Here is a 22,011-nt window from a genome sequence, read left to right on the forward strand (position 1 = left end):
GAAAAGAAAAATGTTGAAAAAAAAACTTTTTTAAAGAAAATAAAAAAAATAATTAAAAAGCTTTCATTTCCATAAAAAAAGAAGGCAAATAATATGTTTAATTTTTTTTTATATTCACTGCATGTACAGACACAAAAAAGGAATTTTATGCTGCTACACTTGTTGCTCTTTCTTTCGACAGTATTTTGCTTCGGGGTAAAAAATCTTATTTCTTGGGTTCCTTGCTGGAAATTTTTGTTGATTTTTAGGGATGATTTATGTAATGAAAAATGTGAAAAAGTGAAAATTTATTGAAAATTTTGAATTTTTGAAAAACGTTAAAATTTGAATTTTTGAAAACCGTTAAAATTTGAATTTTAAAAAATTCAAGAAAAAGTTTTTGAAAATTTCAAAAAATTGAAAATTTTGAATTTAAAAAATTGAGAATTTTGAATTTAAAAAAATTCAAATTTTGAAAACCGTTAAAATTTGGAAAAGTTCAAAAATTTTAAAATTGAAATTTTGAAAAACAACAATTCATCCAAAAATCTGAATCATTTAAAAATGTAATGTAAAAAATTTGTAGTTACTTACTTATGTTGTAGCAAATTGCAATCATTAAATTTAACTTCTGACCAAACAATTTAACACAGATTCAATGTTTGGCAGCCAAAACAGTTGAAATTTAGTAATTTGGTTGTAATGTGTTGAATTTTTGAGAAAATATAAGAAAGTCGAAGATAACATTTGAATTGCCCCTTAATCTCCTTCTTTACTTCATGCCAAATATTTGAATAAATGAATCGACTTAAATGGATGGATGAATTGATGTGTATGGCATACTTAAGAAGGTAGGAAATAATAGAAAAATGTGAAAATAAAGTAGCGGAAAAGCCGTTAAAATTTAAAATTTTGAAAACTGAATTAAATTTCATGAAGCACAAGAAAAGAAATGATCCAAAAATGCTTCTTTTTTTCATCAAGGACATCATCTCAACTAAGATGAATGTAATGTAAAGAAATTGTGGCATGTAGTTACTTACTTATGTTGTAGCAAATTGCAATCATTAAATTTAACAATCTACCAACAGCAATATTAACACAGATTCCATGTCAACAGCAGCATCAGCCAAAGTACATCATGCACATATTATTAGTATTATTATGGTTGTATATGTGTATGTATGTGTGTGTGGTGAGAAAATATAAGAAAGAAAACGAAGATAACATTTTCATTGCCCCTTAATCTCCATCTTCTACTTCATGCCAATATATATTGAATAAATGAATAGACGACTGAATGGATGGATGGATGAATTGATGTGTATGGCATACTTAAGAAGGTAGGAAATAATAGAAAAATGTGAAAATAAAGTAGCGGAAAAGCAGTTGATGGGAGACCCTTATTATTTCCAGCACCTCATGTATAATCGATATTATGAAGCACAAGAAAAGAAATGAACAATCAAATGCTTCTTTTTTTCATCATCGACATCATTGCCATCGTCATTTAGTTACAGGAAAATAATAAAAGTAAGGAAAATTGGCATTTTAGAAAGCATTTAAATTTTTAACGGCTTTTTAAAATTTAAATTTTTTTAAAATTTTCCAAATTTATATTTAATATTTTCAAAGTTTCCTAAAATTCAAAATTTTTAACGGTTTTCCAAAATTCAAAATATTTAACGGATTTTTAAAATTCAATTTTTTTAACGGCTTTTTATAATTCAAATTTCAAAAAGACTAACTGCAAGCACCCAAACCATCACCAATTCACTCATTATCCATTAAAAACCAGCTCAAAAGTGAAAAATGAAGTAAAAATTGTCAATACAATGGGGCATGTAGTAAGCAGTTGGGAGGGTTGTAACAAATGTTTGCATCTCCCACCACAATTTTATTCCATCATTCCTCCTTCACACTTCTTCGTCTTTTTTGCGGTTAACGCAACTTAGTGACTTGCCTGGTAACATTTTTTTCCTGTCATTGACGTTACAATTTCTTCGCTTTATTGAATTTACACTCCTTAAATGAAATTAATTTCAATCATAACGATGACGATGTGATTCGTGGATGATGAGAAGCATGAAGTCATCTAACAGCAGCTTCTGTAAATTAATACAATAAAAAGAGGAATTGAATGTATTGGGGATGGAAGATATAAAATTACATCTGGAAACGATTAGAAATTGATGAGTGTGATAAGAGGTTGTTGTTAGGGTTGATGATGACAATTATGAGACAATTTATGGTGTGGATAATGGTTGTGAGGTTAGAATGATGCTTTGATGTTTGAAGTAGTTGATTAGGATTGGTAATTGTGATGTAATGCGAGCTAAGTAAGGAAGTTAGTTGGTATTGTGTGACTGGCAGCAATATAAGTAAGTTTGTAAGTATTGTGACGTTTTTTGTTAAAAATTGAATGAAATGTTGATAGTTTAAGGGATTAGATGACGAATAATCTGACTTTTGATTAAAAACTATTCAATTAAATTTGAAGTTTTTGATCAAATCTCTCAAAATTCATAATCAAAATCAGCAATTAGTTCTAAATTATATTACTCTATAGTTTAACGGACAAAATTTATTTGAATTTTCTCAAAGTAAACTTTTTGCATCAGTCGAAGCAAAATTTTTTTCACGTGTTTTCGTTTTTGTGTCGTATTTATTGAAATTTAAATGGTTTTTGTGAGTTTTGGAACTAAATTTAGGATTCTTCTGAATGGTAAGTCTTTACTTAATGTTTTAATCGTGACAAAGACATAAAATTTTGATTTTTCAGCTCAAAAAATTGAAAAATATTCAAAATTTCTTACAATTCAGTAAAGTATTCTTAACTGTTTGGATTAATGATCTACCCTATGCAGTTACCAGGAACCCGCTGTACCACCATGTTGGCGACAATACATGAAAGTACCAAGACAGCTGATTTCTGAAACAAATTTTGATTTGCTGTTCGCAAAAGAGATTTCGAGGAAGACCCAAGAGTTCATTGGATTGCAGTTTGAGCAACGATACAAATGAAGTGCCAGGAATTAGAAACTAGCAGAAGATATCTAAAGGCAGATCCAGTTTTCAACGAACTTTAAGTAAATACTTCGCTTAAACCATCAAGTTTTACGACATAACATTACATCAAGTCACAACAAAACACGACTTGATTCCAGTAAAAATTCCCTTACATCTCTTAAAACAGCCACATGTCCATAATGTCATTAGCAAATTTTTCATTCCTTCTTCTTCATATTCTACTTCCATCCCATTCATCATTAATGTAATAAAAAATATTGAAATGCACGATTAGCACTTGTCAATCATGTGAAAGAATTTATTTAAAAACAGTATATAGCAGCCACACAGCATGGGTGATGTGTCAAACATAATTTCTTGCTTTAAATTCTTCTTATCGCTTTAGCGATGAAAATGAAAAACAATAATGCCAAACGATAGATTCAATGAAAGTGTTCTGGATTTTTAAATACTGAAAAAAAAAAAGTTTATTTTTGATTATTTTGAATAATTTTTTTTATCGCACGATGAGCGAGAGGCAAAAAAGTAGGGAAAAATGTCAATATGATGAGTTAGGGGAAAGGGGAAATTTTTTGTGACTTTTTTTATATATGTGAGGGGTGAAGAACTCCGTTGAGACATTTTAATGAGAAATTTTCTCAAACTGTGATTGAAAAGAAATGAAGTTTGAACTTAGGGGGGAAGGATGATGTTGCCAAGCTGATGCAGATAATTCAATTTAAATAATCGGTGGATTTTATTGAGCAATTTATTGAGTAGATTTTTATCAAATTTTCTATTATTGACTGAATTTTGTTATCAAACTCACGCCAAACTTCACTTTTTAGGAATTGGCAAGCAGCAGCTAGCGAGAGAGCCAGGTTCAAGCGACATCTTATGGAGGCCATGGATCACAATCCAAGTTGATGTCCAGTTGATGACTAGTTCTAACGTATTTTTGTTCACTCGGGAATTTATCTACACGACACATTTAATACATGGATCACAATTGATTCAAAGTAAGGAGGTAACTAAATTTTCAACACTTTGCGACAACATCTGGATACAGTCATTTAAGAATAGACATTTTGAAGCACATTTCACTTATAAATAGTCAGAAACTTTCATCGCAACTCAAAGGTCGCCATTTAGGACTAAAACTGTCTCATCTTTAAATAAAAAGGTCGACATATCTTCACAAAACTTCTAATAATAATATAGGATAACCTTTTCATGTAAACAATAGTTCAAAAACTTCTATAATGTTTGAAAAATTCTAAAAATTAATTTTCTGATAATTTTTCTCACATTTATTTCAACTTTTGTTTTATAATTCATAGATGTCAGTGATATTTTGTTGTTGAAGATGCTATTGTGAATCAATGAAGGTTGTGAGAGCATTGAAATTTGTATCGAAGTTGAACTCTCCATAATGAACCTCTTCTTAAATGTAGACCATAATGGTTCCTGAAACCGCACAAGGCTCATGACACAAACCCTGGCGACACATTAGTGTGCCGAAGCATCACAGTTTGTCACGACTGATCTCAAAGACTGGCATTGCTCAAAAGTTCTCACCAAATAGCACAAATTCGACTTATGATCTAAATCCAGCAACAATTCTGACGTGACTCTGGCATGTGCCAGATCTAATCCAAATCTGACACCAATTAGAGTCACGCCGACATTGAGCATGAATTGCTATTCAAGACGTATCTCTTCGATTTATCTTCTGATAAATACTTCATCTGAGCATTGTGTCATGTGAATCCTTGTAATATCACTAACATTCATATAATGATTAGGTCTCTTGTAGGAATCGAACCCACAAACTCACAAAAGAATGACAAATTTCCGATCTGTTGCCTAATCGCTAGAACACAGAGGCCTTATTTGCAACCGCTAGTAAATTCGTCTATATACGGCTTGATATTCCAGCTTTAATTCTGATCAGACACCAGACTCAGTTTCAAACCCTTTATTAATCATGAGTTCATAAACACTACATTAATCCATGTGTACATAAACACAAATAGTATCAAAATCATCAACCACCAGACAGTGTCTGTTTTCTTATAACATGTCCAATAACACATATCACAAAAATTGTGCATGCATATCCGATACATGTAAATTATATCCCTTGAGAACTTCACTCTGTATATATCTGTGAATGTGAACCGTACACTACTGTTTTTTTTTTATATTTCCTCTAAAAAAGATTAGTGATTTTTTCATACATTATTGAACGGAACAGTAAGTCGTTATAAACTGACTCTGATAACTTTCAATTATGAGCCAGAACATATTCCATCTGCAATATTTTGCCTTAATCCCCAACTCAATCAGTTTCTAAAAAATCACTCATGAGGTCAGTTCTATATCCTCAATCTTTATTAAGAACATTTTTCAATTTTTCAATTCATCTAGTCCAATGGATTTTTTTGACGATAATTATTTTGACATAATCGCGTTACCGCCAACAACGGCATTATTGAATGAGAATCAGTGCATTCAACCAAGTGATTACATACCTTCCTCAATTTATGATGACTTATATCAATATTCTGAAATTGATGAGATTCCATCATATACAGAACTTACAACAAGTTCACTAATCTCATCACCGTCAATGACGGCATCACAGCCATCCGAATTGGAACAATTTTTAATATTTGATTGCGATGATGCGTACAGTGTGACAACGTTTGACAATTTACCAGATCAAACATTAATGTGTACGGACTCATGTGCCGCATTCATAAAGGAAAGTTCAGAAATTTTACGAGTAAATTCATTAAAAATTCAACAGCAGGATGAAATGTCGTTGTCGTCGTTTGAGGAAGCAACTAAAAGTGATGATAAAGTTTTCTATAGCTGTAATTTTGGGGATTGTCAGAAGACATATTCGAAGCCGGCTCACTTACGTGCACATTTAAGGCGACATCTCGGTCTTAAACCTTATTTCTGTAACTTTCCTAATTGTTCTTGGAAATTTTCACGTTCTGATGAACTTGGTGAGTGATGCGACAATTTTATAGACTTTCAACATTTCATTAAGATCTTTCGATGATATGAAAAAGTTTTTTGTAATTTAATAAGGTTTAAAAGGCTTTTTTTTTGTCTTGTGATTGGTGTCGAAGGTCAAAAAACATTTATTTTACGTTGTCAATTGAACTTTTTTTTCTAATGGAATATTTCCTTTTTTTTGTAGCTCGTCATCAACGATCTCACTCAGGTAAGGGAAGAATTTGATGCTTGATATCAAAAATTATTGTAATATCTACAGACTAGATACGATATCGTCGATCTGGATGTATATGGTGAATTGGTATCAAAGGTCTAAAAGGTACAGCGTTGGCCTTACGTGCCTAAGGTCCTGGGTTCAATTCCAGGTCATGTTCAATTTTCGAAGCTCTTCTTTCATTTCACCTTTCTAGTTACGAAGCTCCGTTTGTGTTTGGTGCATTTTGGAGGTCTTTGGCACATAATGTTGCCTTAATTGCTAGATATCTACTAGCTTCTTCATACTCACTCAATTCCTTGGCTAGAGCGAACGAGGGATCCATTGCCGAGCATATGGAATGTCTAAAGACAGCTATATCCTTCAAGACCTTCTTCCAGTTCGGGAGCCACTCCCTACTATCCTTTAATCCACAAAAAATCCCTTTCCTCTGAACGTCATAAATTAATTATTCATTCAATAAACACCAGATACACTTCTTAATGTCAATAAATAAACAGCATCACACAAAGTATCAATTTACAATTCCCGATAATTTCTCGCTGTCAAATGTGCATCTGTAAAAACCCCGTTAATGAAGCAAGAGAATTGGCTTATCATTAGCAAATACTTAATGTGGTTTTTTTTCATTCATTATAATTTTGTTGAATTTGATTTAATGTGAGTGTGTATTTATATATGATGTCATTCAACTGTACCCAGAGGTCGAAGTCGATAAGGATTTTATATGGAAACTTCGATTCAACTCAACTCGAATTCATTTAAAATTAAATTCGACTTAACTCCAAATAAATTTCAAGTCGACTCGATTCCATACGAATCTCAATTCGACTTCAAGCACTGGTTATCCCTGACAAGACAAATTTGTCAATGGATCTAAAATCCGGCTCTATCCCGACGTGACACATATTGTGACTCTGACTTGGTGTAGAACTCGTTTCAAACCGCTCTTATGTGTGCCAAAACTAGTTTACATTATCCTGGAAGGCACACGGTATATAAATGATCGAAAACCCTATCCTAGTCTGACTTGACTCTGATTTGAGGTCGGATTTCATCGAAACTGGCCAAAATCAAGTGTCAAACTGGCCTACCCTAACAGACAGTCTTGAGTGCACATAACAATCATCCAAATAATTGAGCAGATTCAATTCTATGAGTATATTCATAAGAATGCTTCTGACATGAAGGTCTAGGGTCGGATTTTCGACTATTTATACGCCATGTGCTTCCCGGGTATCCTCAATAATTTAACAAATCAACAACCAAACTAACCTAATCTCTACAAACTATTCATTTTAGGAATCAAACCATACAAGTGCTTCTACTGCTCAAAAACATTCTCACGAAGCGATCATCTCAAAAAGCATGTTAAAATTCATGAGAAGAAATTAAATGGTAGCAAATTAAAATTCATCTGGGATGAAATACCAAAGCAGAAACCTGGAAGGAAAAAGAAAATCTTAACAACACAATAACACAACAGTTTTTCTCTCCCACAAAAACTTTATCTTTTCATCTCAACTCCTTATGCTGTACAAGATAATCGAATTAAATTGTTTGAAGCATCATCTTCAATCTTTTCATAAGAAAATTGCATGTATTCATATATTTTATATATATTATTTTGTTAAAAGAAGAAAAAAGTTTACATAAAGAATGTATGCATGCAAATAAATTGTGTGTGAAAAGCTTGAAACACCCACTTGTTGATGTGATGCTTCTCATTCAATTTGCATCATATCTCTTTTTTTTATATTCTTACTGAAGCTCGAGTCGAGATTCACAAAAAGAGATTCAAGTGAAAAGATTGTTTGATGGAAAAATAAGATGGAATTTTTTTTTCCTGCTTTGTGAACGTGAGAATTTTCATCCTTAATGCTGGGGAATTTTGAATTTTAAAGATGGTATTTTTTGAATTGAAATTGGAATTTTGTGCTATAAAATTGATCAGATTTTGAGAAAGGTTTTGGAATTGTTGATAGAATTTGAATCTGAATGCAAATGGTTACTTACTTACTTACTGGAACCATTACAGGTTCAAAAGGCTTTTATTTGCTTCAATTGGAACAAATCGGTTAATTGATCCAAAATTTATATAGAGATTTAATTTGGTCCAAATTCTATCATGTTAGAGACACGTCAGGCTGTTGGATTTGATCTAACCGATTGTGCTATTCGTGGTAGTTTTCCATTAATATCCATTTAATAAGCATATTTATGAGAATTCGAAATTCTTATTGCTTTGTACCAATTTGTACTGCAAGTTCCATGAATTTATATTCAAAATTCTTCAAAGAAGTCATAAAAATCTTGATTCGGAATTTTCTAGAACACCTCAAAGACCCCGTTTACTCAAGTCGAGAGCACGATAGGAATCGTAAGAATCTTGTTTTAGTTTTCGTCCTTTATTTAGCATAAGTCATTAGCAACCTATCATCCGTTATAAACTGGAAATTGGCCAAAATAGTGGACATTGAACTGTATCCAAATTTTCAGTTTATGGACTTGAATAACACAATCGGTTAATGGATCCAAAATCCGACATGTGGCCAGGGTAACTCTGACATGGTCAAGCTGACATTGCCGAACAGTTGACGCCAGATTTAAATCGAATCAGCACCAAGTAAGAGTCAATCGGGCCAGGCCGGATTATTGATCAATTAACCGATTTGTCAGGTCAACTTTCAACCTTTCCTCATTTCGTATCCGATAACAATAAAAAAGTCACCTAAAACTAACCCATCAAACAGCCACCAAAAAAAATCACTACAAAATAATTTATTCAATTCACATAAAATTGTCATGATGATACAAATTGAGGGCACTTTCATCCCCCCCCACCCCAAACATTCCATACCAAAAAACAATTCTTATGTTTTGTCTTTTCAGCTATAAGAACATTACAATAAAAAAAGATAAGCAATTTATTTTCATTATATGCTTTATGCTTCTTCTCTGCTTTTATATTTCATTACGACAATGGTTTTTTGTTGTTATGGCAAATAAGAATTTTTTGTGTTCTCATGTCATGCTTCTTCTTCTTTTTTTTTGTGTATTATGAGAATATTATAAGTGTATTTATTTATATTTTATTTCGGGGTAGTGGAAGGACACTTGTTGATTATCTCAGATTATAATGTTTCTCATTTTTTTTCTGCTAAATGTGCTTCATGTTAAAATCACCAATTCTTGTGTTATTTTGTGCTATTCATCTTCCTGAAAATGGTTTTTTGCTTCTTTTTCTTTTGATTGCTGATGTGATGATGTATGAGGATGAATTGTAAGTGAAATTAGATAGTAGATCAGCGAATTTTAGATAATCTGACTCAGGCACTAAATTGGAATCTGTGGTATTAAGCAATATATATATAGGTGAATCTGCCAATCTGAGAGTAAGGTCGCTGAAGCAGAGTGGTAAGGCAACAGACCGGATAACTAAATTACTCTTTTGTGAGGACGTGGGTTCGATTCCCACCAGACATCAATCTCTCAATTATTATATTGAGCAGAATTGTCCAAACTGTATGTCACTGCTTACAGACCGCCGTAGAACAAGACACAAGAGACAGTGCCGCAGAACAAGCTCATGTGTGTCGTAGAACAAGCTCAGTGTGTGCCGTAGACAAGAGCTGTAGAACAAGCATTCATGTGTTCCGTAGAACAAGCTCAGATGTGACATTGAAAAAAGCTCAAATGTGTCGAAGAATAAGCTCAGTTATGCTGTAGAACATGCTCAGGTCCACCGTAGAACTGCTAGGTGTGCCGCGAACATTTTCTAACATCTAAAGTCGTGTTGTGGGTCAAAAAGTTTGATCAACACTGATATAGAGTGTTACCGCTATGACAAGGATTCTCACTATGTTCGCAACATTACATCATGTAGGAACAAGCCTCAATCGTTAGTATTTCATACAAATCTGTGGTTTCCCATGTCTGTGACTCGAACTCTCCCCAAACAAAAATCATAAAATTCTTCAATATAATCTACAAACCTTTAAAATCAATACAGAGGTAAACAGACCATAATCTTACATCCTGAACAATTTTCCCATGTAAAATCCGCTTCAAAGACAAATCACATAAAAAGGACTCAACATCAAAGCCATTGACATTTTTCCCATAATCTGATGTAAATTTCCTCATATTTTTCCTTTAAATTTTCATGAAAGGAATCGACAGTGGACAGTACAAATATGAAAAGAAAAAGGAAGCATATGACAAGATTTACAAGACTTTTTATTCATCTTTTTCAAGCATCCTCAATGTAAAGTGTCTGTAAAATCCAAAATAAATACTCAACCAAGGGTTCTTCAAGTCACTTCCACACAGACTATAACAATCCACTTTATTTTATTGCGAAATAAAAACATATGTTGCACTTTCGACCTTCCTTATTTTTCCCATCTCCAGCTCCAATTCGTGTTTGATGTATAAAAAAAATTTTTATATCCTTGGCATGAACATTAAAATAAATATTGCCGGCAATTTTCCCACAATTAAAGGGCTACAAAAAAAAGAAAAGAGGTTTGAGAGTTTTGGAATGAGGATTGCGTTATTTATGTTTGCTGGATGTAATGAAGACAGATAACAATTGTGGGTGGGAGAGAAAAGGGGTTGGTGTGGATGTTATGTGATACTAAGGAAATAAACTGGAGTAAATGGGTTAGTATTAATCAGGTAGAAGTCATTAACAACTTCTTGGTAGGGTATAATCATTTTTTGGGGTTTGAAGTCATTCATATAGTCTTCGCTGGTATGATAGAAAATGATATGGCTTTTTGGGTTTTGAACCAACTATTGCTTTTCGTTAATTCTTACTTACTTACTATTGCTATTTCAAATTTAGAAATTGTGATCCATAGCCTTCCTCAGATGGCTCCTGAATTCCATTGCTAACTCTATTGCTGGACATTGTTGTCAATTTTCAATATAGGCAGCGACTTATGGGATCGTACAATTTGGCTAAATTTTATATCCAAATTTTATTCAGACCCTGGTACATGCATAGTATAATAGATACATAGGACACATAGTCGTAGTTACAAAAGTTAGACAGATTATGGACCTGCCAGCATTCTCTGCAAGATTGACATTTATGAATATGCATGAAAAAAATGGTCTGGACCCTCAAACCAAGCCCCACTCCCACCCGCTTTGTCCCCTAATCTGTATTGACCTGAATCCCACATTTCTAGCTTCTCATCTTAACAGAGCGTAGCCAGGATTAGTTGAGCCATTCTTCGTATTCACCTCCTTTTTGGACAAAATAATCCTTCAATTTACTTGAATTAGGGCTAAATTCCTTACCTTATTCATCCCTGCATCTACTGCCCTACATTTGACATCCAAACAATGTAAAATCAATCCTCAACCTCAAATTGCAACGTCATTGAATCTTAATATACATGCTAAACATCTCAAAACGTCACACAACATCCAAACAACCCCCATATTAACAGTACACAATGTACACAACGAGGTGAGGGCATTTTTATGTTATTTAATTAACAGTATTTTATTACCTCGATTGCTAATTTCTAAATAATTAATTCCATGGAGATTTATTTCACCTTTTTGACATGACACGACTGCCATTTTCAGGCATTTATATTCAATCTTTTAATAAGATTTTTGAACGTAATAAAAAATTGGTATTAAATAAAGTTTAAGAATAGAAGGGTTGAAATTTGATACTTTTTCTACGTCTATACACATTTTAAATTCCATTTCTGTAAATTATTTCATCAACTCGTCTCCTTGGTTTGTTAATCGGATACATTAAGTTGTTATCAACAAGGACTTTTTTCCCTTCTTTTTTGTTGCTACTTTTAGCTTCTTGTTTTAATTCTTGTTAAGATATGATGAAAATGAGGAAGTTGGAGAGAGAGATTTTTAAGACAGATAATTTGTGGAAATGGATGAAAAACTTGAGAATTTCTCATCATTTAGAGTTCTTGTACCTTTTGTGGATTTTGGCACTCGGAGGAAAAATTTGAAGAATTCTTAAATTGGAAATGTTTTAGCAAAGACGTTGAATGCTTGGTTGTGTTGTCGGTTGAGGCCAAGAGGGTCCACATCTTGGATATCTAGGCTTATTATATCCATAAATTTTAGGATTTGGTAAGGCAGAAACAAAATCAAAAGTAAATGCATTATAGACATCAAAAAACTCACACCTGAAAAGCTCAAATTGGTTAATCAATCAAAAATTGGGTCCTAGGCTGTTGTAATTCAGGAATGGTGTCGGATTTGAACCGGCGAGTCACGACGGCCTGGTGCCAAGATCGATAACCAACTTGTGCCCTTAAGACAATATTATCAAATAATTCATTGATATTATGTTAAATCCAGCTTCTTCCTACACATAATCCTCGTTCATTGTACTTACCCTGAGCAGCACAGCATGTTCACTAAGACACAGCTATTTTGCCTTATTAAGGAAAGGACGTGAAATTGCTGACGCATTGTTATCCAAACTTATTTACTGCACACCTTGGTGGTAAGCCACGTCCAAAACAGCACATGACATGCATTTGAAAACATTTCAAAATAATTATTGGTGACAAATTTTGTACCGCTACATATAGGTTGGGTAACACTACTCTTATTCACAACGATGTCGATGGCTATTTTGGTCCATTGATAACGTTTGAGTAACCGAACAGAACATCGCTAAAAGGTAGAATGTGTCGATAGACGTGAATTTGCCAGAAATCGAACTGTGAAGGATTATTTCGATGTATTGTTACGGTGCAAAATGCAGCTTCCTGCATTATAACGCTCAAATACCCGAACAGCACATATTGTTCGATTACACACACTACAACTACTCAACACTACTGAATTGCCAGACGGCACCATGACAGTTGATTTCAACCATTTTTTATGCAAACTTAAAATGTAAATCACTATATTGTGCTGCTCGGGTTGAAAAGTTCAATAATAAGATTTAAATCTTATTCCTCATAAAATCCTTCCACCTTAACAAGCATTCTTTCATAAAATTTTACTTCTTATAAAATTCCAAATTCCTAGAATCCACTTGAGAAAACTCATTAGAATATTTCCTCTCAGTTCTACCTCCTTAATAAGTAAATCAGCATTCAACATCATCATTAATATCAACTTGAAGCATCGCAATTATTCATTCAGACTTTATGATATCTCTTCATCTTTTTTTTCCTTTTTATTTCCACTCTTAAGCTTCAAAATTGAAGAAGGAGGAAAAAAGATATTTCTCATCATGGTTACGGAGAAGTTTAAAGAAGCAAGAATTGAAAAGAAGGATCTTTTTGCTTCATTTCGAATCTAATTTGTCTTGCTGTATTTCGCTATTATTTTGTATGGAAATTATTGAATGTGACTTTTTATCACATTTTAAGTAGCTACAATGAAGGCATAAAAAGAAAACCGTAAGCAGATGAATTTATTTTTTATTTCTCATAATTTTATAATTGAAATAATTTCCTTAGGAAGAAAAAAAGTCTTGTTGATGATGACTGAAAAGGGATGAGAAGAAATCTATGCTTGAAAAGTTTCTAATTCTGATGAAAAATTGAAGAAATTGAATGATGAAAATTTTGGCTTGTGTGAAAAATCAGTTCTATAACAACGAAGTTAGGAGCTGGAAAAGCTGTGATAAGATGCTGGTTATCAAACATCACTTTTAGGCTACTTTTAAAAGCTTTCTTTTAGATTAGAATTTTTATACTCAAGTTTTATGGAAGTTCTTTGAGTAATTAAACCTACTAGAAACCTGGATACTAAGATTTCCCAAACTCTCAGTCTCGACAAATTCTCGAGCCTCAGCAACGGGAATCCTTACAGGATACTGAATACTGGCCACCTACTGGATGCACTTGGATTTTTACAGTATTTGAAACTTTTTATTTATTAAGTTTTTATAGAGAACAGTTTTTACGTAGTAGTGAGATTTAAACTGATTATTTTAACTGAGGATAAACCTGATCGACATTGCGTCCCTACTAATTGTCTACAATTTTTACTGAGAACAGACATAAACTTCTTGACAACTTTTATAGTCAACTTGCACTGCTAGCCGTAATTTGATTTACTAGAGTATAGTTGATAGGATTCTGATGTGGACAAATTTAAATGTCTGTTGCCTAACTCTGATTATATTTGCTAGAACGGAAGGTGCCAAGTAGAGTATTATGGTTAAAACATGGCTTCCATGCTCTAAATGAGTATCACTTACCTGACATTGCCACCTTTGGCCAATTGGGAGTATTAACCCTAATTTATATAGAACTCTTTAACCCACAAAATGCGCAATTGACTAACATATCAAAGTATTTATAAAAAAAAAAAAACAACAATACTTTTTCATCACATAATTTTTTTCGCAACCACACACAAAAACTGAAGCAGAAGCAACATCAGCAGCAGCTTTGTATCAATTGCCAATGTCAAGTGTGTAGATTTAGAACAAGCAAAAGGAAAAACGATTCTCTAGTGTAAAGTTTTTTGTATTGAAAAAGTTGAATATTTGGACAAAATGTGCTGGTGTTTGGCAATTTCACCATACGCTTCTTACTTCTTATTTTAAATAAGTATTACAAGTAAGTGACATTTTTAATACTTTTTAATATTTCATCTTCTTTAATATACATACTTGTATCACTCATAATTATGCTTATAATAACTTTTTCTTCGACTTGGATGTTTTGGAGGGATTGTGCGTCTTCAGTCAACTGTGCACTGCAGCAGATGTAAATGACAGGGATTTACTGCTAGACCATACTTGATAGGATTCTAATGTGGAGGAGCTTAAACTATTCAGTTTGGACTTTATGGAGGTCCTGCCAACTCTAGATTATATTTGAACTAGAACAAGAACGAAGCCAAGAAGGTGTTTTAGTTTGGTTCTTCATGGCTGTTCGGTTTCTAAATGATTATCCACTTACCTGTCATTGCCACTTTGAAAGTCGGACTCCATAATGTGAAAGTCCAGCATCTATTTATATGTGGAAGTCTTATTAAACCCACAAAATGCGCAATTGACTAACATATTCTCAAAGTATTTATATCAAAAAAAAAAACATCAAAACTTTTTCATCACATAATTTTCTACCTTCGCAACCACACACAAAAACTGTAGGTAGCAGAAGCAACATCAGCAGCAGCAGCAGTATCAATTGCCAATGTACGCAACGTGTGTAGATATTAGAAAAAAAAATTTCCAACAAAAGGAAAAACGATTCTCTAGACGAAATAATTCAAGCGGCAGTTTTTATGGATGGAGGGAAGGAAAAGTTGAATATTTACCGTCACTTCTTGTGCTGGTGTTTGGCAATTTCACCATACGCTTCTTACTTCTTATTTTAAATTAACTTCGTATTATAAGTAAGTGACATTTTGATGAAAATACTTTTTATATATTTCATCTTCTTTCTTCATCCACATCCACTTCCTATCACTCATAATTTTGCTTATAAAACTTTTTCTTCGACTTCTTTCTTTCGTAACCCGAGCTTTTTTTTGGGAAATTTCTCGCCATGTCATGAAGGGAGGGAATGTGCGAGATGTGACATTGAGACAGTTCGGTGGGCAACCTGTGTGATTTTTTGTGACATACTAATGCGTCGCGACACAATAGTGTGACACTAACAATTTTTGGAAATTCCATGAACCATACCATGTGCGGTTCCGAGTCGAGGCTTACCACGTAACCCGAGCTAAAAAAGATGTCCCCCGACCACAGGTTGCCCACCACTGCCTTTAACGAAATTTAATATTCAGTTTTTTTCAAACTTTTTTTGTTCCTTCTGCAATTTCGGTTCAATTGAGTTTAGGCTTAGGTAGATTAGCTCACGACGCATTTTATTTCCATAATTTTTGGTAACAAAGTCCAAAAAAACTTTTTCTCATCAGATAAGGAATGGGAAATGCGAAATGAATGCGTTGAGTTTTGACCACTCAACTTCCGTTTACCTTCTTCTTTATGGCTGTTCGTGATGTTTTAAATATAATATTTTTGTTATTATTCAGCACAATGGGATTTTGAAGTTATTAAAAAGAATAAATTTATCTAATCGACCGTGAAATTTAATTCAAAATTTTTTTTAGCTTTATTCAAGAGTGGCGATGGTTGGGGAAATTTAGCGTGGCGATAAGAATGAAGGAAGTCGACTCAAAGTGGAAAAAAATGTTTGGTGAATTTATAAAAAAAAATGTCAAAAAAATAATTTAGCTTTACGCAGTTAACCGAAAAAAATGTTAATGCTCGGGTTTTAACCGAAAAAGAAATTCAAATGTTAATAACCAATGTCAAAAAATTCAATTTTTAGCTCGGGTTACAGTTAACCAAAAAAGTTCAATTTTTTAGCTGCGCATTATGAAATGCAAAAATTCAATTTTTAGCTCGGGTTAAGTGTAACCGTCAAAAAATTCTAGCTCACGCAGTGTAATCGAAAAAAAAATATTAAAATCTTTTTAAAAAAAAAAAAAAAATTTGTATGACTTTTATCAAAACGGACTTTCAAAGTCCAATTTAAAGTCCGGACTCCACTAAATCCGGACTTTGAAAGTCCGGACACTTTTTTTTTTCAAATCCGGACTTGAAAGTCCGGACTTTGACTCCACTTTAAAGTCCTCAACTCTGGTTTTAATAATAATTTGCTATCGAATGGTATTTAGCAATAACATGATAAACACAAATCGACCAAAAATTCAGAATTTTTTTTTCTTTATTCGAGAATGCGCATTATTTAGCGTGGATTGAAAAGGAAGGACTTGGCGCGATATAGCAGAGAAATTAATAATTTAATATTTTCAAATCGTGTTATCAGCGCATTATCAATGAAAATTATGGTACGCATTATCACAGTGTATTAAAAATATATTTGTGATGCGTATTATCATGGTGATTATTTCACATTAATTGCGCATTATCTTAGTTAAAAAGGAATCAAATATTGCACATTATCATAGTGGAAGTCCTTCTCAATACTGCTACATTAAAGAACAGAAAACAGTTTAAGTAATGCACTTAAAATTATTCAAAGAAAATAAATGCAAAATTATTAAACACAAAAAAAAATTCATCCTTCGTCACGTTTTCAGCATGATTGAGCATATTCTCCTATTACAGTTACTTTCCCACAATTTATCATCGCCCACTTTTTCCTCATCCACATTCAAGACACAGAAAAAAAATTGCTGAGAAAAAAAAATTTTCATAATTGATTTCATTAAAGCTGTCCTGTCATTTCTAATTTTTCACTTTTCAAGACATGAATAATAAAAAGAAGTTTATTAAATATCAAGTTTTGAAGCTACTTGGAAGTAAATTGTCAAATGTAAATCATTTTTTTTTTTGGAGGGCGAAAAGACCCTCGAATATAAATCTACATATCTGCTCATAAATTGCCCGTCATCTAATGTAAAAAATGAATTTAATAACATGAAGTCTTTATGTACACGTTTTGGAGGCGAATTAATAAATCTTCATAATTTCTGTTCCTTCTTTGTGCCTTCTTAAGTCTTCATAATTCGCTCTTTGATCTTTTTTCTGACTTTTTTTTGGTAAAAACTTCATTAAGCATTGAGATGTGTACTTAAAATGAAATGAGCCTGTGATTAACCTGAAATGTTCCATTGATGCTTCTTTTACAGCTTCTGATGAATTTTCATCTTTTTTTTTTTTTAATTTTATACAAAAAAAAATTCATTGCTGGAGGTTGGAAATCTTCAAAAAAATATATATATACCTCCGCGATGTTAATATGATACTTTTTTTTTTGTTAATGTGTACAAATATACATGAGAAATTATATTATTCTTGATGAAAATGAGGAAAAATCTTATATTTAAAAATAAGAATGAGGAAAAATGTATTTTGAGTATGGAACAAAAAATCGGGAGGTTGATGACACCTAAGGCGAATTTACTTACATGTAATTCATGAATTACTTACACGGGTAATAATGAGGCATTGATTTGCTTTATATTAAGAACAAATGTGTTGATTTTTAGGTTAAATTATGCTTTTGTGGAGTAATTGGGAAGGAGATTGTCTCAATTTTGATGTACCAACATGTTGAAGGACGACGGTTCGAATCTTGTCACTGCTTTAACTGCTTAGTTTACGAGATCAATATGAATTGGAGCTCTGATAACATTGGATTAAGAAATAGATCAAGAACTTGAAGTTGCAGCAAAAAAATCTGAAACAAGAGCTTGAAGTTCCATCCTTCGAATGAAATATCGAGGAATATTGATAGAACTTCAATAGAACAGATCTGAAAGTTTAACTTGCGAATTCATGCTAATAGAAAGAGAGGCTCTTCCGTTGCAAGAGACCAAAGGTTTGAAAAGAGTTAATCAAGCAAGTAGCCCTGTAGGAAGTGTATTCCAGTAATGGCCTTTCAACAGATTCAGCTTTCGAAATTCAGCTCATTCCGAAGGCTATGTAACCGGAAATCGTAAGACGTGGATTCGAGTCCAGGATCCGTTATTCGATGTCAAATCAACAACTTCACTGTACTATTTTGTATTGAAAAAATGCGATAGAATTCGAGTCAATTGCCCAATTCTAATTTGAATCGGAAAAAGTTCTTAAAGGTGTAGATGGCAAAGGTCGCGTAGGACGGCCAAAGAACTCATGCAAAGAAGCTGTCGATCGAGATAGTTTCGCATTTATCGGAAATTGGTAGTCAGCGATAGAACTAGTTTTAAGCGGCATTTGATGGAGGTCATAATTCATTTGATCTGTTCGTCCAGCGAATAAGTTACTTCTTAGTAAAATTTGAATCGACTCCAAATTCTTCATACATTCCTTACCATCCAGACTAATTGAAACTCCTGGAAAAAACTCATTAAATAAACCTCCGCTAAAAAGGAACACACAAAGTGTATAGAATTACATGCGGCTTAATATTCTGCTCTTTTCATATTTTTCTTTTTACATAAACGCATTAAAAGGATTCACTGAATGAATAAGAAGAGACTTTATCACATCATAAAGAGGTGACAAGCAGATTAATTACACATGTACTTGACAAATTTTCGACTTGTGTCTTTTGTATGAACAGATTTATGCCTTGATATCAAAAAAGATTAAGATGATGTTCTTAAAAATTAATTCAAGCATTAAATTTATGATATGTGAACGTAAGATGTGTCACGTGGAGTACTTTCTCTCAATCTTATCGTATTATTAAGTGTAAATCTCATTTTCAAATTAATCGAATTGAAGGTATTAGTTGGAAGTTAGAAACAATTTTGTGAGTTGAAGTGGATTGTTCATGCAGTTGGTAACTGATTGTGTTTTTGAGTTGTTGATTGATGACTATTTATTGATAGTTGCAAGTTCGATTCTCATTTAATATGTTTTTGTGCGATAAAGAATTGGTAGTCAAAGGTTCGAATCCCATTAAATGTGTTTTCGTGTGATAAAATTTTGGCAGGCATGGGTTCGAATCTCATATTGAGTGTGTTTTCGTTCTGATAAGATAACTTATCGTCTAATGCTTTACTCAAGCGTTATGTCAGTGAATATCATTTGAAGGTTAGACAGAGCCTAGCATCATATGGATTCTGATATGGTTGATTGCGTTGTGGACTGTGGGAAACTGGATCCATATGAAGGCTAATCTGCCAATGCGAAGAATAATGCATCTGTAGTCAAGTACGCAGGCAATAGAATTTGAAACCTATACTACACCAGAGGTCGAAGTTTAAAGTGAAGTCGATATCACTTCACTTCACTTCGCTAAAATTTCAATGTTACAAGTCAGCTCGAGTGAACACTAAAAAAACGTGTTCACTTTAACCGAGGCGAAACCGAATCCGTTTTTCGTGTTCACTTTAGTCGAGGCGGAACCGAATTGATTTTTTCGTGTTCACTTTAGTCGAGGCGGAACCGAATTGAATTTTTCGTGTTCACTTTAGTCGACTTGAAACCGACATCGTTTTTTTGAAACTTCACTTTAGTCGACTCGAAACCGAGTCGATCTCAAATTGAAGCTGAAAGTCGACTCGACTTCTCATTTCATAGAAAAAAATATTTTACCGTACAAAGTCATTTCTGATTTGCGTTTGTGAAGTATATAATTTCATACAAAATTTTGTCAAAAATAATTTTTACTCATTTTTGATAAATAACGAAGAAACTAAGGTTTGGCTGCAATCTTTAGTCCTGCTGCATGTAGTTTCACATAAAATCATAATTGTTCAATAGAATTTTTAATTTTTTTTACAATATAAATTTTTTGCATTACAAAAATGAGCAAAAAAAATTTTTGATAAAATTTTGTATTTTATACTTCACAAACGCAATGAAATGACTTTCTACGGAAAATTTTTTTCTATGAAAGCTGGTGAAGTCGAGTCGACTCGACTTCATTTTCACTTCACTTGAATCGACTCGGTTTCGAGTCCTAAAGTGATTTCAAAAAAACGGTCGGTTTCCCGACTAAAGTGAACACGCATAAAATCAATTCGATTCCGTCTCGAAGAATTAGTGAACAGTGAAATCATTTCGGTTCCGCCTCGACTAAAGTGAACACGAAAAAACGGATTCGGTTTCGCCTCGGTTAAAGCTGAACACGTTTTTTTCGTGTTAAGCTGCCTTGATTGTTAAGTGAAGTGAACTTTTCGCAACGACTTACCTCTGTACTACACTCTGTTTGGAAGATTTGGGTTCGATGCTTACCAGAGCTAATATGACAAAGATTCGCAAAATCCTTACGGATTTGAAGTCTTGAATACACAAACCAAGTAACAAGCAAAAAGGTCGCTTTTAGATTTCATATTTCTATCTGTACCATAAAATCATGCTCTTTGTCTGTTAGAATAAGTATGGCTAAAACATTAACTTCTTCTTACTAGAAATCGTCAAAGGCTTGGCGAAACGCACTGACTGGGACGTCAGAACTCGGATAGTTAGTCTAGACCTGTTTTGCAATTCTGGATAGAACCATGAAACACAATCGAATCCAACTGAGTCATGTGAAACTCAGGTTGCTTCCGTTGAAGACCCAAACCTTAGCAAATATACATCACTGTGCATTACAAATTAGTTAATAAACAATAAGTAGGTTTAATGAATTTTCACAAGAAAATCCACAAGCCTAGTCAAAAAATCTTGAAAAGTTCATTAATAATTACAACCACGATATATCCATAGAAACACTTTTTATCTCAATTATTTTGCCAACTTCCCATCAATAAATAAAATAAGAAGATATGAAAGATGTGATGAAGTATAAAGGCATATATTGAAGGTAGCATATGAAGCATATATGTAGGAGGGGTTGGAAAAATGACAAATGTGTGAAAATTCATTCGTTAAAATGCGATAAGGCATGAAAAGAAATCCCTCAAATATGTTTTGAGTAAAACATCTTAATATAATAATATACATCCCGTAATTTATATCATCATCATCATCAAAATAATACCTAACATTAATCGAGGCATGAAATTTGTTCCTCCTTGTATCCTTGCTTGCTGTATCAATTTCAATTTTCTTTACCTCGTGAATTTCATGAGTGATGAAAAAGTGCTTAAAGGAACATAAAAAAAAAAATCTTTTACTATGACAACAATTTTCATTCGTCAGTGATTTAGACTTTTCATAATCTCTTTGCCTGTGAATTTTTCGTCACTTATTTAAAGCTATAAAACATTTCTTTTTATGCTCAATCGAATGTGCCACTTAACATGAAGAATTTTTCACTTCTTGGTACAATAATTTTTGCTTCCTTTTCTTATGCTTGCTTGATTTTTTGAGCATTCGGGGTTGAGGCTGT

The 22,011-nt window shown here is 33.0% G+C and overlaps 1 protein-coding gene across 1 annotated transcript; it reads left to right on the forward strand.

Annotated features, from left to right (window-relative positions):
- Window positions 1-5,287: 5,287 nt before the first annotated feature.
- Window positions 5,288-8,111, forward strand: LOC139091913 (Krueppel-like factor 7). Its single transcript, XM_070642162.1, has 4 exons — window positions 5,288-5,359; window positions 5,419-6,005; window positions 6,203-6,226; window positions 7,535-8,111. Exons 1-4 carry the CDS (start codon window positions 5,355-5,357, stop codon window positions 7,708-7,710), a joined length of 792 nt encoding a protein of 263 aa, XP_070498263.1. The 5' UTR covers window positions 5,288-5,354; the 3' UTR covers window positions 7,711-8,111.
- The last annotated feature ends 13,900 nt before the right edge of the window (window positions 8,112-22,011 follow it).

The sequence above is a fragment of the Chironomus tepperi genome, unplaced genomic scaffold (assembly GCF_022539635.2).
Source record: "Chironomus tepperi strain 1889 unplaced genomic scaffold, CSIRO-AGI_Ctep_v1 contig_262, whole genome shotgun sequence".
NCBI classification, from domain to species: domain Eukaryota; kingdom Metazoa; phylum Arthropoda; class Insecta; order Diptera; family Chironomidae; genus Chironomus; species Chironomus tepperi.